This window comes from Pseudopodoces humilis, chromosome 2 (assembly GCF_049639895.1).
Source record: "Pseudopodoces humilis isolate 2021_Gansu_Grassland_sample_001 chromosome 2, ASM4963989v1, whole genome shotgun sequence".
In the NCBI taxonomy this organism is placed as follows: Eukaryota; Metazoa; Chordata; class Aves; order Passeriformes; family Paridae; genus Pseudopodoces; species Pseudopodoces humilis.
The window spans coordinates 89,305,839-89,322,400 of record NC_142201.1 but is presented as its reverse complement, the minus strand read 5'-3'; the positions used below and the strand labels follow the sequence as shown (position 1 = coordinate 89,322,400).

Here is a 16,562-nt window from a genome sequence, read left to right as displayed (position 1 = left end):
AAACTCTATTAAAATCAACAAAGGCCCAACTAAATTCTAGGTTTTGTTCAGCTTTACCTACTTCTCCTTGGGAAAATGTTAGTTTTGCTGAATGCAAAAGAAACAAATTTCACTCTCCAAAATTATATTTTTAAACTTCCATCAAATCAAGAAAAATAAATTAAAAAATCAAAATGTAAGACAATCCAAAACTACAATGTTGGGAGAGGAGGAGGAATTCAACCCAACAGCATTTATCTTCTGTCTGTCAGCTAAATTTCATATCCACATAAGGCTTTTTTCCCAGCTGAAGTTGCTGTCCTCCAGTCTCCCTACTCTGTGACAGAGTAGCAGCTGGCAACATAGCTTTATGTTCTCATCCAAAAGACTCTGTGGAGTGGAAAAAAATGGTACATTCATGAAGCTCATCAGCATAAAATCAACTGCTTACTGTGCACAACACAGTCACATCAGAACTGTCAAAAAGGGTACTAATTATTGTTACTTGAAGGAGAAAAAGAAGAAACTTCAAGGAATAATGTAATTTTACACCTGCCAGCAACAGTCAAATGAGAAGGTCTGGAAAATTCTGAAATCCAGCATGCAGCTGCCCTTTTCTTGAACGCATAGGGAGAGCTCACAGAGATATAGGTCGCAAAATGCTCTGTTGCTATGCTACTCAGGCAAAAATAGAAAGCTAAACGTAAGAACAGTCTGCTTACACTGGGCTCCAGCAAGCACCAATCAAACAATCAGGAGGGCAAATCCCACTTCCTGCATCTGCTGAACTTCTTATTTTCTACAATGTTTATGCTTGCATAATGTGGCTTTTTGCAAACATCATCCACAAAGATAAATTTCCATTGCAAGTTAAAATAACGGGCAGGATTATTTTATTGAACATCAATCAGTGCCACTGTATGCAAGAAGGTGACACATTATCTGTGAACTATTGTTCATATTTCCCTGTCTCTGTCTCATTACTACTTTCAAGATCCATAAAATTGATGGCTAAGTTTAGCAGAAGTTTAATAAATCTAAATCATAATTTCAGACAACAGAAGTTTGTCAAATTAGGGTTGTAGACTTTAAATGCATTTCTTACATTTGAGGCCCGTCCAATGAGAGTTCACTGCAAATTTTCTCACTGAAACTCTAAATGCTTTAGTCAACTGACCATGGATCACAGAATTAAGGTGAATGAACAACACAGCCTTAGAAGCTAACAAGAATTCAAAGGAGAAAAAAGCCTGTTCCTGAAGTAACTGACATATAAATACCAAAGTCAGTCTCAGGCAGTGAAAACTACCCCCGGGAATTACAACTTTTACTCCATTAATACCAAACAAATTAATACCAAACAAATTCATCTTGATTAACCTAATCATACAGAATACCGAAGGAATTCATCATGATTAGTCCCTAATTGCAAAGTACTGCCCTGGATTTAATCAAGTTAACATCACTCCTACAGAATGTCAATAAAGACTCTGCTTACCCTCTGTGTCTACCCCTTTCCTGCCAGCCCTCCCAGCCATCTGCTTGTAGGTGAGGATGTCCAGCAGTCTGCCTCCAAAGGTGGGTGTCCGGATGATGACGCGGCGCGCGGGCAGGTTCACTCCGGACGAGAGCGTGGAGGTCGCTGCCAGCACTCGGATCAGGCCCTGCCGAAAGGCTCCCTCAATGATGTCCCGCTCGTCGAAAGTTAGACCTGAGGAGAAGTGGCTTTTAGCGACCCTTGTGATGGCCAGACTGAATTTAAGAGCTAAAAATATTGCTGTCCAGCAAGGGAAGAACAAACTTGAACATTCACAGTTCAGTGTTAGGAACTAGACTTGCAACACTACCTTAGTTAACTTCTGACCAGTAAGTGAAGCGAAATTTCACCATTAAGTTTTCACTATTCAACTGACAGTAATATACGAGCTTTTCTGAGGTGTTTGTACACATTGTAGCAAGAGGAACTATTTACTGCATACTTACAAGCACTGAAAGTGAATACATAAAGAAATAAAATAAAAATGAGAAAACAGTAGGGACCTAGGATTTACTTATCTGCCATCCTGACCCTGGATTCCTTCTTCATTATTCCCACTACAGGTCTAGAATGTATCTTTCTACATGACCTTCAGAGCTTCAGGCCATTATATAAGAAATACAGATTCTATAAGCATTTGGAATTATTCCTCCTCCATAATCAATGCGATAGCTACTGTTGTCTCTCCCAGTCAGTCTTTTCTCTCAGTGAATCAACAGGTGACATACTCTATTACCTACCTAAGTAAGAAATAAAAAATCTAAGCAGAAGTGTTCACAGCACATACTTGTTTGTTCTTTATTATTATTGCTATACTGCCTCTATTTACTCATTTATTTCAATATTAAGCCGAGGGAAATTGCTCTAGAGTACTCTGGCAGCTTTAGGAACAACTTGAAAATACTGAAGCTGCAAATCAGTTATGTTTTCAGGCATTTCACAAAGAAAAGACCAGGTAAATTGTATTCCAGAAGTTGCTGTCCAACACAACAGAAAGAAGATTTAACAAAACAATTTGTGAATGAAAGTCTTCAGCCACAAAATAAAGGATTTCAAATTTGCCTGTAACTGTGGGATTCTCAAAGCTTATTTAGTCATAAGCTACAAAATGCTTAAAAAAGCAGCTGGTAAATTGCTGATACCTGCAGTAAAAAGAACCCATATGACTTACCCATTACTGAATTCAAGACCAAGATATTCAGGAATACCTGCATGATGAAATGCCACTCCCCATGGCAAAGTACGCTGGAGCACAGAATCCAGGCCTGAAATCGAACGCTTTAACTGATCCAGGACCTCACAGATCCCTTCTCTGTCCACAACAACAGGGGCAAGGGCTAAGTTTTTTGCAGAACCTTGAGAGAAAAAGCATTCTTATAGTTTCTACTAAAATTAATTTTCATTAAAGGCACTGTGCATACTGTAGTCTTCTATTAAGTACTTTTCTCTTACTCTCAGTTTGTTGCAAACTGTAGAACTCCCTGGCAATGATGTCTGCCAGCTTCTCACACCAGTTCTTGGATGGACAGAAGAGCAGGACTGAATGGCCACCACAAACAGTCTCATAACACAGGCTCACAATATGGTCTTCGTCTCCCTGAATTGAGATAAAATGTTTTCAGTACACTCTCAGATTGAATGAGGTTTGTAAATGCTGTTCTTCTTTTGTATCCCAGTAGGAATCTTCTACTTCCGGTCAGAAAGAGAAGCAAACAAAGAACATGGAGCACTGTTATCTTAGTTTCTGTCTCACTCTATGAAGTCCAAGCACTAGTATGACCACATTGTTGAGGGCAGTTTTAGACCTACCATGAATACATATAATGTTTCACACTTGCTTTCAGAAATATTTTTCTGAATGAAGGCCACACAGTGCACAAATAAATCACTGCAATCTCCACATCGTGGCCAACAGCAGTGGAGAAGAACTAGGAAGAGCCCCAAAGGAAAACCCCCTTTATTTTAACTAGGGAAAATTTGTTAACTTGGATGTCTGAACTAAAAGTGTGACCTGTAGCAGTCTAAGCATCCCCAATAAGATGCACTCAGCAAGCACTGCTGACCACAGACTGCAAGTATTCAGAGCACAGTGGAAGGCTTTTAGGGATACTTATATAGATGTTCATGCAAAAACCTGCTATTTACAGCTTTTTTGGTTTTAAGATCCTAAGAGAGTCTCTGAACTGATCTGTAATGCTTGGCTATGCCAGATTCTCTTGTAGCAAGCAGGCCAACAGAAGAAGAAAAAAATGTAGGCATACAGCAAAAAATAAAAGGCACTAAAATGCAAATGAAAACAGGGGGGCAATGGCAGGAACTGCTCTGCAAGGATTCAGCCAAATTCATCTGAAGTGGTGAAGTCATCAACTTCCCTTTTACTGGTCCAGTCTGAGGCACAGAAGTCTGAAGGTCCAGTGATAGATTTCAAGCCCAAGATCCCCCAGTCTTATAAAATAAGCCAACTCCTTTAAACCGTTGAGTCATAAGCCTAGTTTAGTTCTTTCTCTCGCTTAATTTAGTAACTATCCAAAGCAACTACCCCAAAAATATCCAAATGCAGTATCACCTCCTCAATGTGACCACATAAAAGCTAAGTTCCAAATGCTCCAGTGAAAAGCATTTCCTTTGTTTCTAGGATATTTTTTGTTTGCTGTGCCCCCATGGTACTGACAAGAGAATGTCTGTGCACAGCAAGAAGGGGGTGCAAAACATTCCAAAATATTGCTGCCATTCAGCCCATATTGCCCAACTACTACATTAGAATTCCACAGAGCAGTTCAAAGGACTGCAGAGAGAATTCACCCTTCAAAGACTCCACAGAAAAGGACCTATAAATAGAGAGTTCAAATTTCCCACTTATACCCATAAAAAATAATTATAGTATGTTACCCTTAACTTTCCATATCCTTTTCAAGCTTGCAAAAGGACTAGCTACTGAAAACAGATTCAGAAGAATTAGGATGGACATCTGCCTTCTAATCAATGTCAAAATTAGTCATTTAGCAGGTGAACATAAGCAGGTTCATTGCCAGATTTTAATACAAATACTTTCTCCCAGTTATGAATGCAAATTCCTTGGCCTAAGCAGGAAATACTTACCTACATTTATGAAAGGAAGTAGATTTCCACACACAAGACAGAGTGGTGGGTAAGGGGAGAATAAACTTTTTATACCTGTTAAGTACTCAGAAACAACATCACTGCAAAGTCAACTTTGTCTTCAAGTCAGATTCAAGAACCTTCAAGACCTTCATGAGTGTGTATTTTGGGGTTTTTTTGTTTAAGTCAGTAGAAGACAAAAATACCAGTTTTATTCTCAGTTTGAGCATGAATCTATGAAGTAAACGATGAAGTTGTCAATGTCATCTATTTAAAAATAAATAAAAACATACCAAGAAACTGACTTTTTAACTTTAGCACTACAAAAGGTGTTATCCCAAAGCCACTGCTCAGAGTTTTGTTACCTTCAGTTGCAGCTTGGGCTGGAATTCTCGGACTAAATTCATGGAGGAGTCATATATGTTGCTGCCAATTTTCACCCACTCCTTGAGAGGCACGGGGCGGAAATCTGTACAGTACAGCTCTGCATCTAACCATGAGGCCAGGAGCCCCAGGTTAGGGAGGGTAGCACTCATGCCTACTATCTGTATCCCAGCAAAACCAGGACTGGTGCTCTTTGTGTGTCTGGAAGTGGTTAAAAGAAAATGAATGTTAGTGACAATACAGGCTACTGTTCAGGAAAATGGAATTCAGAGAAACCAGTTTGATATACTTTCTTCCAGCTTCTCAAGTGCAAAGCTAATTTTTCAACTTCTTGACAAAGAAAGAAGCCATGCTCTAAGAAAACACATCAGGTTATGCACTGATAACAAGATAATTCAGCTTTTAATCAATTTGAACCGAAAAACCTTTACCTTCTTTAGGCAGCCAACAGGTATAAATTGACTGCATATTTGGAGAGTCTGAAAACAAATGCAAAGATCAGCTAGTTCCTTGCCACTAACAAAAACATGGAAATAAAGGAAAGGCTCAATCTCCATTGCAATTTTTCTAAGTTTAAATACCTTAATTAAAACACTTCTATTTGTTTCCATTCCAGGACAAATAATGTTAGATTAATGTCTTCCTAGATCTGGGAACCAAAGCCCTAAGTACAGCAAAGAAGCAAGTAGCTTCTGTTCCTAAAATGCTGAACAGCAGCCTTCACTAAAGACAGTGAGAAGTAATGGACTCCTAACAAACCTGACAACACAAACTGTTAATTTAGATACCCAAATTTAGATTTTAATTCAGGCTTTTACATCCACATAATAGAGGGGTTTTTTTATGCTTCTAAGCTTGTGTTTGAAAAGTACTTAATTGCATTGCACTGAGTTACAAATCAAGACTTTAAAAAATGAAAAAATCTGAAAAAAATCACTGTGAGCTCAGAAATAACCTGAATTTTCTTAGAATACCCTGGTAATCCTGGCAAAGACAAAACAGAGAAAACAAGATTACCCACAAGCTCTAGTATAGAAGTTTAGTCACTGATGAGATAGAAATAAGGAAGTTGGGGAGAGGCAGACTCTCTGTTATCCAAGCTCTTCAAGCATTTGCAAGTACAGCTTCAGCATCAAAGTTACAGATTTTTGTCCCTACAGAAACTTTTTCCTCCTTAAAGCAACTTTTGACCTCCAAGGATTAAAAACATTCCAGCTCTACAACACACTAGTTGACTAAAGAGGAGAAAAATCTGCTGCAGAATTTTGTCTGAGTCTGGAAAAGCCTCGTGGGAGAAGCATGGACACTCACACAGGCAATGGCCATCTGAGAACATTTTCTTGCTGTGAAGACACACTTCAGTGTACTTCTGTGGGACAGGCACTGATCATTCTAATAACTGGCCAGACTGGACAGTGTTGAAAGATTTTATATAAGCTCATTAAATAACAGAGAGGAAAGAAAACCCAAAACACTGACTTAGAAGGACATCTGAGAGAAAATGTGGTCTTCAGCTCCAGGAATCCAGTGGATTCCAAAATAAAAATAGAAGCCTCTTCCTTCATGTCAGGAAGTGGTACAGGGTACCACTGTCACCTTGATCCTGACAGAGAGATGGAGAATCTGGGCCCTAGCATGCCTGCATGGTGAAAGCTGAAACACTGTGTCTTTCCAGGGACATTCTTTGATGCACCTGTACTTTTTTCCCCTGGCAAGTTTTCCCTTGGCAGGAAGTTTTCTTCCTGCTTCCTCAATGCAGGGGAGTAAAGCAGAGGGTGGGTCTGCACCTGTGCTGCAGCAACCTGATAAACCATGAGAAAAAGAGTGGCAAAGTCACTCACACTGCGCCAAAGTGTACTGGCTTCCAGGATTTACGGGGAGAATATGAGAAGTCAGATGTGATTAGATCAAGAACACTGCTGGCTCCTGGAAATCATGATGGGAAATACTGGGTGAAGTGGCCAGTGGAGAGACAGTGTAGAAATGACAGCTCCCCCAGACCTAAATAGATGGTCTCTGCTTAGTCCAGCAGTGGTACAACTCACAAGTTAAGAAGCAGCAGAGGAAACTGGCAAAATCTTTCTGTGCTAAGGAAACAGTTGATTTTGACTCTTCTTTCAGCACCACCAATAAAGATTAAGGCTACACCACCTCCTCCATTTCCTTTTTTCTATGTTTGGGCACTATGGAGCAGCCAGACAATTTGGTGCTGAGGATCTAGATACTGAATTCTTAAAAGCATCTAGAGGTCTTCTCAAGCATCAATTCTCCAGTGTCAAATCAATCATGCTAAAGGCAAGAAAACATGCAACCACTAGGCTATTCCATGTTTTAAGCAAAAGCAGAGCTCACCCTGAGCAGTGCTAACTAAGCAGACTACTGACATATCCTCTAAGTCTTCTGATCAATTCACCATGCACAAGTTAACAGCATGCCCATTCTTCAACCACACCAGAGCATTCCAGTAGGATAATTACACCACTCCATGAAGCACTGAAAAATTAGGCAGGGAAAATCTGCTAGTGAAACTGTTCTAAAAAAGTCCAAAGTTTTAAAAAAAAATAGGCTAAAGAAGTAAATGAAAGTATCATCCTTACTTCTTCTCCTGAGAGGATAAATCCCATGGTAGCACACAAATGGAAAACCATGAGGAAAAGAGGGTTTAACTACAATGGCAGTAGAACACTGAACACTGAAAAGTGCTATGATGAGATCTTAATAAACAAATTAGTCCAGGTCATCACTCTCATAAAATCCTTGGAGCTAACCCAAATTTCCATTCATACAGAGAACAAATACTTAGAGTCATCAATTATTTAGCATTAAAAAATAAACATCTCAGTCTACTCACCTTTTTGCTACCTTCTCCGTAACATATCTCACTTTGGTCAGAAGGAGTTCCAGCAGATATCCCCGATGAGAGTCTCCCAGCATGTGTAACTCATCCACAACCACCACTCCTGATAAAGAAAAGCACTCAGGTCATATCTCACAAACCTCCACATGAAGAACAAATAGCCTCAATCCTTTCACATTCCACATGAATGGACTGAAATTTATATTCACAAATCCATCTATGCTTACCAACACCACAATGGCTTCTTTCTGTCACTGACAGAGACAAATCATGACCGATGTTATGACATTTCACATCCACCACAACCACACATACACACACAAAATCACCTTTTAAAAAATAAAAATAAAAATAAAAATAAATAGGTTGAGTTGTTAGACTGGACACCACACAAAACAGTATTGCAGCATCTATACTGTAATCCCCTTGCAAGGAAAAATCCTCAGGCTTCAGAGTACCTGGAAAGGAAAATTCCAGCACCCAAATGAGCTAGTCAAAAATTTTGTCAACATCACTGTCTTAGTTAAAAACATCATTTTTTTACTAATGCAGTAATGTCAGACAAAAAACAAGAGCAGATGTAATTACACTGACAGAGTCTGCTTCCTATTAAATTGTTTTTCATTAACCAAACCTGAATGAGCTCTACTATTTACCTTCGGCTTTCTAATGAAAAAAAAAAATCCATACGTGACAGCTTTGTTGCCCTCCTACCTCCTGCCAAGGACTTTTTAATCTGTTAAGCACTTCCATCAAATTTTTAAGGTATGTAGAAATATCTAACAGAATAATGTCTAAAAAGGCTTCTGAATATCAGCAGCTGGAGACAACAGACCAGACTAGGGTGTTCCCTGAGGAGAAAACACAGAGCCACTATTACTCAGGCACCCAGTGCACTCCTGCACATATCCCAGCAGCAGTATATAGCCTTTCTGGCCAGCTGACAGGGTCCCAGGGATATGGAGTAGGATAAAGGAAGGTTAAACAAAAAAAGCAGGGCACAGAGGACACCACGCTTCATTAGCTGCTGTGGAATTTTTTTCCTCTTTGGTGCAGCTATGTAATATCTTTGTGGTGTGGCTAAAATAGCAGGAGCTTAAGGGCAAATGTGACCTTATATTATCTGTCTCAATGCTATTTTTCCTTCTCTTTTTTTTCTCTCCTTCCTACATATGTTCCTTCTCTCTCCGTCTGTTTTCTCCCTCCTTCTCTTTCAAGCCACTTAAGTTAGAAAAGAGTGCTGCACTGCTTCATCAGCCTCTTTTACAAACTCCCACCCATCCAGCTCCTCTGTCTTCCTGTACTTCCTCTATTCTGTTCTTGCTTATAAAAAATGGCAATTCATTGGTCACCAAATACATATTTGTTCAGCTACCAGAAAAAGCTTCTTCCTGCTTCCCTATAAAACAATCTGTCTGAATTCCTCCAGAGCTGAGACAGGACAGTTTAATCAGATACCTACCAAAGTAAAATCCATACAAGTCACTTCAGACCTTCATCATACTACATAGGTACTGAAAATGAGGCTAGACACAGTCAGCTATTTATCTCTGCAAATTAGGTGTGTCCCTAGAAGACAGCTGAAAAAAACCTACTAAAAAGTACCTGAGAGCTACCAGACATGTTTACTGTAGAATAACTAGGTTGTTTGAATTCCCCATCCTGTTTAAATCTAAATAGTTCTGAATGACAAGCAAGGAGGACTTGGTTTTTTTTTTAATATAATTAAACTAGTAGCATTTTAATTTCAAGTTGAAATTAAGAAACAAGTATCACAACACCACATTACAAATCCATTCCCAGCTGACACACTGAGAAAGCAGCAGATTCTTCTCTAATCATTTTTCTAAAAATTTCTTTAGCATCAGTGTCAAGAGGCTGAACAAGAGGAAGATCATCTCCTGTGTACCTGGATGTTCTAAACTGTTATATAAGAATTAGCAACACAACACCGCTTTTAACTGCTTCATACAGCAAAGATAGCTCTGGCAAGCAGAGAATTTGAATTTCTTTCAACGATTTCCAAAGGCAATGTGAGCTATCAGCATGGGGTTGACATCAACAAAAGGAATAGCTCAAGCTTGAGATGGAATCCAGCCAGGATTGCAGTCATCTCCCAATAATTCTTCTCAAAAGATAAAACACCCTTGTTACAAACTGGTCTAAATTTAGAATTAATTAGAAGACAAGGTACAATCTTGCAGTTTCAGACAAACTTGCTTTGGGTGACAGCTAAACTGGCATTTTCAGTTCATACCCGTATTTTACAGCTTTTATGAAAATTTACCTCCAAACAGAAAACTTGTCCATTTCTTACATAAGATGACTTTTTAAAATCAATTTTAATTTAAAAATTAACGTGAGAGAAGCATATAAAGAAAAAAAAAAAAAAGCATTTTACCCTTATTTCTGTTTTATGGCCATATTGGGGCATAAGGGAAATGGAGGTTTGCAGCAGAGGTATTTTCAAATGGTGAAAGAAAAACATGATGCTTTAAGGAGGTATTGGTATTGAGAACACATATTCGAACTCAAATCTTGTAGTCACTTGGCTGCTTACATTTAAATGACTCTTTTCAAGTACATTCATCTGTGAAAGTGCAACAACATGTAGGGATGAAATAAATGGAGGTTCCAACCAGAGGGATTCGCTGGGTCTCTAGCTTCTGAAAGATGATATCATTAAACAACACATTTCAATATACTGAGTATGCTTCCAAGGCACACAAGCAAACATAAAGTTGCTTATCCTGACCCCACTGTCAGCCTTGTGCTGGCAGTACAGCTTGTACAGTGTGGTGACATGGGATCAAACTAACCCTAGTTTAAACAAGCAAAAAAAACCTTAAACCAAATAGCCATATATTGAAATAAATAACAGGTTTTCCTCCAAGTGAAGGGATTGAAGATATACATTCAAGAATCAAGCTGGACTGCAGGAGTCTTCATTTGAATGAGCTTAAAATGCTGCACAGCAGTCACCCACTCATCTTCCAGCCCACTGCCAGTCTCTAAAGCATTCATGGTGATTCAGCCCCTATAGATCCAGGCTTGAACGTGTTATCCCATGATCTCACACTCTGAAAAAACCTGCAAGGTTTTATTTCCCATTTTCTCTCTAAAGAGATCTTCTGGTACACAATGCAGCAGAATATTATGATACCAGATGCACACAGAATAGCAGTTTCAAAGGTGGAGGTCTCAGAGTAGTTTGATCCTCATCTATTTTTGCAATTTTTATATTCTTAAAAGAGCAACCAGCTATGTTACAGGACAGAGTGAAGATGGGAAGGGTTGCTGGATAAAACACAACTGGGTATAGCTTTCTTGAGAAGAGAAGAAAAAGAGAATGACAAACTTCTGATTGGACCAGGAAAGCACGTCTCCCTCTCCAAGTGTACACTGACACATTGGGCTTCTTCAGATTTTATCTCTTCCCCAATACTTAATGAATACTTTCATTATCTAGTGGCCATCAGGGCCACAGTGACCCAGAAGCCAATGTTACAAGGACAGAGAGTTTTTGAGCAAACAAGACAGAAATGAATGGCACAGCCCTCCCAGTCACCATGCCTACCCAGAGGAGCACTATGTATTCATTCCGCTTATCTGGATCCAGATGAGCACAGAATGTAATTCCTTCTCTTCCTCAAGCTAAATGAAGATAGAGCTTAGACTCCACAATCTCTGTCTAAAACAAACGAACATAATACATTCCTGAACTCAAACTTATCTCAGAACTTTAATTCAGTTTTATTAACTAGAGAACAGTTCCTAGCTACGGGAATCATAGTTAAATGCAGCTTGCCATCCATTTGAGACAAACTAAAGCCTGCAGCTTCTACCTACTCATCCCAGCTGCTGAGCTACGTGGAACAGGGATGACTGTCCTCCTAAATCCAAATAAGAGGTTCTCTGGAAGAAGAAAATTGCTGCATATTCCCATCTGGTAAGTCTGTCACATACAGAACTCAGAAAATTTGAAATATCCTATGATTTCACATGTACTCAGAATATGTAAACCCCACAATGGTCAAGCAGTAGTATTTTACCCAGTGAGTCCATTTTGTTTTCTTCTATGAGTCTATTGATTAGTCCATTGGCTTTCTCAATGGTGCAGACAGCAACATCCAGAGCAGAGAAACGTCCAGCAGGAGCCATGCTTCCCATGTAGCCTTCAACTCTCACATCCACCTCCTGAAACAAGGCCTGTTTTCCAAGGATACAGAACATCATGCCAAGGTTACAACTCTGAATTTTGACCAATGCCTGCTGGAATCTCACATTAAAGCCTGCACTCTACATCTACAATTTATAGTACGTTTAATGCCAACTAATCAGATTAAAGCCACATCTCAGCCAGTTAATGACACTTCTTTTTCCCACTGTCATTTTTCATTTCCAAAGCAGAAGCCACACAGTACATATTACAAGACAGTGTACATAACTGAGTAAAATATGAGGACGACTGCTTTGTATAAGAAGACTTAATATGAAAAATGTTAGGGAACACACAGTGTGACAGTTTATAACATCAGTGAGTTATGTACAAAGACACCTTCCACTTGAGAAATCCTGAGCAAAAGCCAAACATGGAACTCCAAATATAGTGATGACACATCTCACACTGAAAGCCAAGAAACAGTAACTTCCCTTCCAGGTCTCCTTACTGCAGTGCCAAAGTTATGATACATCCCACACGGCATTAACAAAAGATACAAATATTTGGACCTCACAGGTCACCCTTTGAGTTCAAGTATATAGAGCTATGGTCACACCTCATGCCAGGAGTAGCAGAACAGAGCACTGATAATCCTCCAGTTTTAAAAGATTAAAGCAAAAACATGTCTCCATTATAAATCAGTACAAAGACTGCGCTTAGTTTGTAGGATTCCCTAGCAATTTGTAACATTAAGATACCATCTCAGTTAATGAACAACCAAACTGTCTTAACTGCTAGAAACTATAACAAAAATTCCTGCTGGGTTTGGATGTGGTTTTAGTCATTGTCATTACCTAATGGCAACAACATTTGATATGGAAGCTTTTAAAAAAAAAGTATTTATGTCTTGAAGAATGTTCTCACTGTAATTTTATTTTTTGAATAGCTGGGGCAAGAAAGCCAAGACATAACCATATTCTAGCAGAAAAAAAATAAGGAAAGTCAAAGTGAAATCAAATGCACAAAATTGTTGTGGAATACCCCAAGGAAAGCTAAAATATACTTATATCCTTAAGATAACATTTACACCTTCCCTTTGTACTTTTCTTAACACAATCTTTCATTTGAAACTCCATTTAAATTTTGTATATTATCAAACCAGTGAATAAATGCAATTAACAATTCTTTAAAAGTCAAAGCTAAAATAAAATGTTTTAATTGACTCCATAATTTTTTTCTAAGTTTACCTTTTTGGCTAAAAGTTTCTTTTTTTATCTCCAACTTAGAGCAAGTTTTAAATTATCTACAACTTCTTTTTGAAAAAACTCAGGAATTTTTTTTTCCTCCCAAAATCCATGTTTTTGCATTTCTGTTTAAAAAATGTGACCCAACAACTACTACCCATAAACTCACCCTCCTTGAATGCTACTTACCTGCAGGTAACATTTCTTCTCCTTGGCCACAGAAACAAAGGGAAGGATGAGAAGAGCTTTCTTACGAGTCTCCAGGACTCGCTTCAAAATAAGCAATTCTGCAACAAGAGTCTTTCCAGCACTGGTAGGAGCTTGAAAAAAAAAATGGGGGTAGTTAATTTTTTAAGTTTAAAAAATAACTCCAAAGAACAAGCATCACAAATCTAGCACAGAAAGTAGTTACTGGAGAACTTGGGGTGGGACTCTTCAGCTGATGTCTCTCACCCACAACCACATTTGCAGTCACCCCTATAAAGAGTCAAGAAGACTAAAAATCACCCACCTCTCTTCTAAGTTCTTCAGTGCTGCTCCAGAACCTTTTTCCCATGAAAGTTAGACAACCAATTGTCATTTCCTACAGATTTCTAGTCCACCAGTCCTACTTCTCCTTCTGCATTGCTTACCCTTCTGTGCAAACACCCCACACACCATACGTGATCAGAAATGATAAATGGACTGAAAAAAACTAATAGCAAATAATATTCTCAGAAGTATGTATATCTTCAATTGTTGTTATCATTCAGTTCCTAGCTGGCAGTCTGTAATAAGAAAGAGTCACCATTAGCTGACTCTTAATTATCAATTTCTAAAGGAACTTTAACAGAGAAACTGGAGCAAAAAATCCCTCTTCACATCTGGAAAGGAGACCATTAAGTCAAGTTTGAGGTACAGCAATGGGACAGATCTTAAGACATCTCCAGAAAAGGATCTCAACCTTTCTAGCTGCCAGATCCAAATGTTTCAGCATCAAGAAGTCCTTGTAAATGTCTTGTCAGATGTTTGCATACCTGAGTAAACGAGGTTCTTCCCTTCCAGAACTTGTCCAAGCATCAGGCATTCTGCTTGCCATTCAAACATCTGCACTACCCCCAGACTGTGGTATTTGTCCACAACCGCTTTGGGGAGACCCCAGCTTGCAAGGAGCAACTTGTCTGCTTGGTCTTCAGGAACATTTACCTGCTGATACTGCCCTTTGGAAGGAGAAAATAAAAATAAAATTTAAAAAGTCAAGTATCATCTTTCCATCTGAGGTCACTTAGGTCATACACCTAAATGTCAAACTTCTCTATAAACTCCTGTATTACAAGAAAAGGCAATAAACTATCTTCCCTATATTTTTCAGTATTTTATGCGGATGGTTCACTGTTTTTCTTATCTTCTGACATATTTTTTTCAATTTTTCCTCCTGTAAGATTTTCCACATTCAATTAATTCCTTCACCAAACTCTTGCCCTAGTATTTGCTTTTGAGACAGAGCAGCCGTTACCAAATACACAAAGACAGCTTCAGCACTGATTAATGTAACAGCATTGCAATGTATTTGCCATCTTGTCCTCACCCACACCATTTCCCTTTTAAGTTACTGCTACTGAGATTTCTGTAGTTTCTCTAGCTTAATTAAGTTCCTTGCTGATTATTTCTTGTCTTAGTAACCCAAAACAAATTTGTGCTGACTACAGACACTGTCTCCTCCCTCTCCTTCTCCTCCCTTTTTCCAAATCATTAAGAAAACTCAAGCTTTTTGTCCCATTCAGGTTCCTGATCCACAGGAATGCCTACCCTATCACCCATAAATATATCACTCCCATAAAAGCCTTTTGTGAAAGACCTTGTCAAATTGAGATGGAAACTAAGTAATTGTGTATACTGCCTCTACTGTACCTGTTCTTCTACTGGTACATTCAAAAAACTCTGAAAGAAATTTCCCACCATTGTTGACAGCATAAGGGCAGGCTAGATTAATAACACCAGCCTACATAAGCAGACAGCATTTTTTCTCATTACACTAAAAATTTCAGCTGCTGCCTTGAGGTTAACCCCAGTCTAGACTGTCACTGCTGCATGATCAGTCTCCTCTACACAGCTTTGCTTCACTTTGTATAATAAAAGTACAATAAAATACTAAACAAAAATTTACACACCATTGGGAGAGAACAGAAATATGCTACAAAACAGAACAGACTTCCCAAGGGGAAGTCAGAGGAGACCAGAATTGTCTATCCTAAGCTGTGACTGCGGTGGGTTGACCCTGGCTGGATACCAGGTGCTACCCAAAGTTACCCAAAGCCATTACCCTCCTCAACAGGACAGGAGAGACAAAATACAATGAAAGGTTCATGAGTGAAGAAAAGGACAGGGAAAGACCACCCACCAATTACCATCACAGGCAAAACACTTGACTCGGGGAAAATCAATTTATTATGAATCAAATCAGAGTAGGATAATGAGAAATAAAGCAAAATCTTAAAAACACCTAGCCTTTCCCCCCCCCTTTTTAAATACACTATCGCAGAGGTGCTACTGCCGTTGCTGATAGCCTTGGCCTTGCTCAGTGGCAGGTTCCTCTTGGATTTGGCTGGCATTGGCTCTGTCCGACCTAGGGAAAACTTCTGGTGGCTTCTCATAGAAGCTCATAGTCCACCCTTTGCCCTGCAAATCAAATACAGTGACTAATCTGGCAGAATTAGGATTCAGAAACATAAAAAACCCTACGTGATAGGACCTCGAGCTTTTTCCAGTGTTAAAACCAACAAATTTCACGTAAAGGATGGAATAAGTAAAGGATTACGTGATTCAGCTCTTTGAAGAATATCTTTAGATTACAAGTGAACATGTGTTTGGAAACTTGTGGCTTAGAGATCGATGTACAGAAGTGTACCTGTGACACTAACCTTTTTTTTATTTATTAAAACAATGCTAAGAAACAGTAAAAAGTAGGCAGATGCAAATTGTTGTTTAAAAACACTAGGTATTAGATTTCTCAGTAAGAAGACCATTCCAGAGTGTGGGGCCAGTTAAACACAAGAGTGCTGCTTACTGTATTGTCTTTGGGGAGCTGACTGTGGAAATGTGTGCACAGCCTTGCTCTGTTCCGTTTGCAGAAACTGCCAAAATTGTATCTTTCAGAGCACAATCACATCAGTGAGATGTGACATGACTGGAGAAGAGACCGAGAGATGTAAATGCTTTAAAAAGTTACAGAAAATCACAAAAGAGACGAAACTGCAAGATGCTTTGTAAATACCTTGATTTAGGATGTTGTATACAATCTCGATTGTATACGTCTTGATT

At 38.9% G+C, this 16,562-nt stretch overlaps 1 protein-coding gene across 1 annotated transcript in view; it reads right to left on the bottom strand.

The window, feature by feature from the left end:
• Window positions 1-14,413, bottom strand: part of POLQ (DNA polymerase theta) — a 48,258-nt gene extending 33,845 nt beyond the window's left edge. Inside the window, exons 1-8 of the mRNA XM_014253283.2 lie at window positions 14,279-14,413; window positions 13,452-13,582; window positions 11,909-12,065; window positions 7,851-7,959; window positions 4,981-5,200; window positions 2,969-3,113; window positions 2,725-2,871; window positions 1,478-1,690 (exon numbers count right to left, since the gene is read on the bottom strand). Of these exons, the coding sequence (XP_014108758.2) occupies window positions 1,478-1,690; window positions 2,725-2,871; window positions 2,969-3,113; window positions 4,981-5,200; window positions 7,851-7,959; window positions 11,909-12,065; window positions 13,452-13,582; window positions 14,279-14,348 (1,192 nt within the window). The 5' untranslated portion in view covers window positions 14,349-14,413. The remainder of the gene's footprint in view (window positions 1-1,477; window positions 1,691-2,724; window positions 2,872-2,968; window positions 3,114-4,980; window positions 5,201-7,850; window positions 7,960-11,908; window positions 12,066-13,451; window positions 13,583-14,278) is intronic.
• Window positions 14,414-16,562: the final 2,149 nt, after the last annotated feature.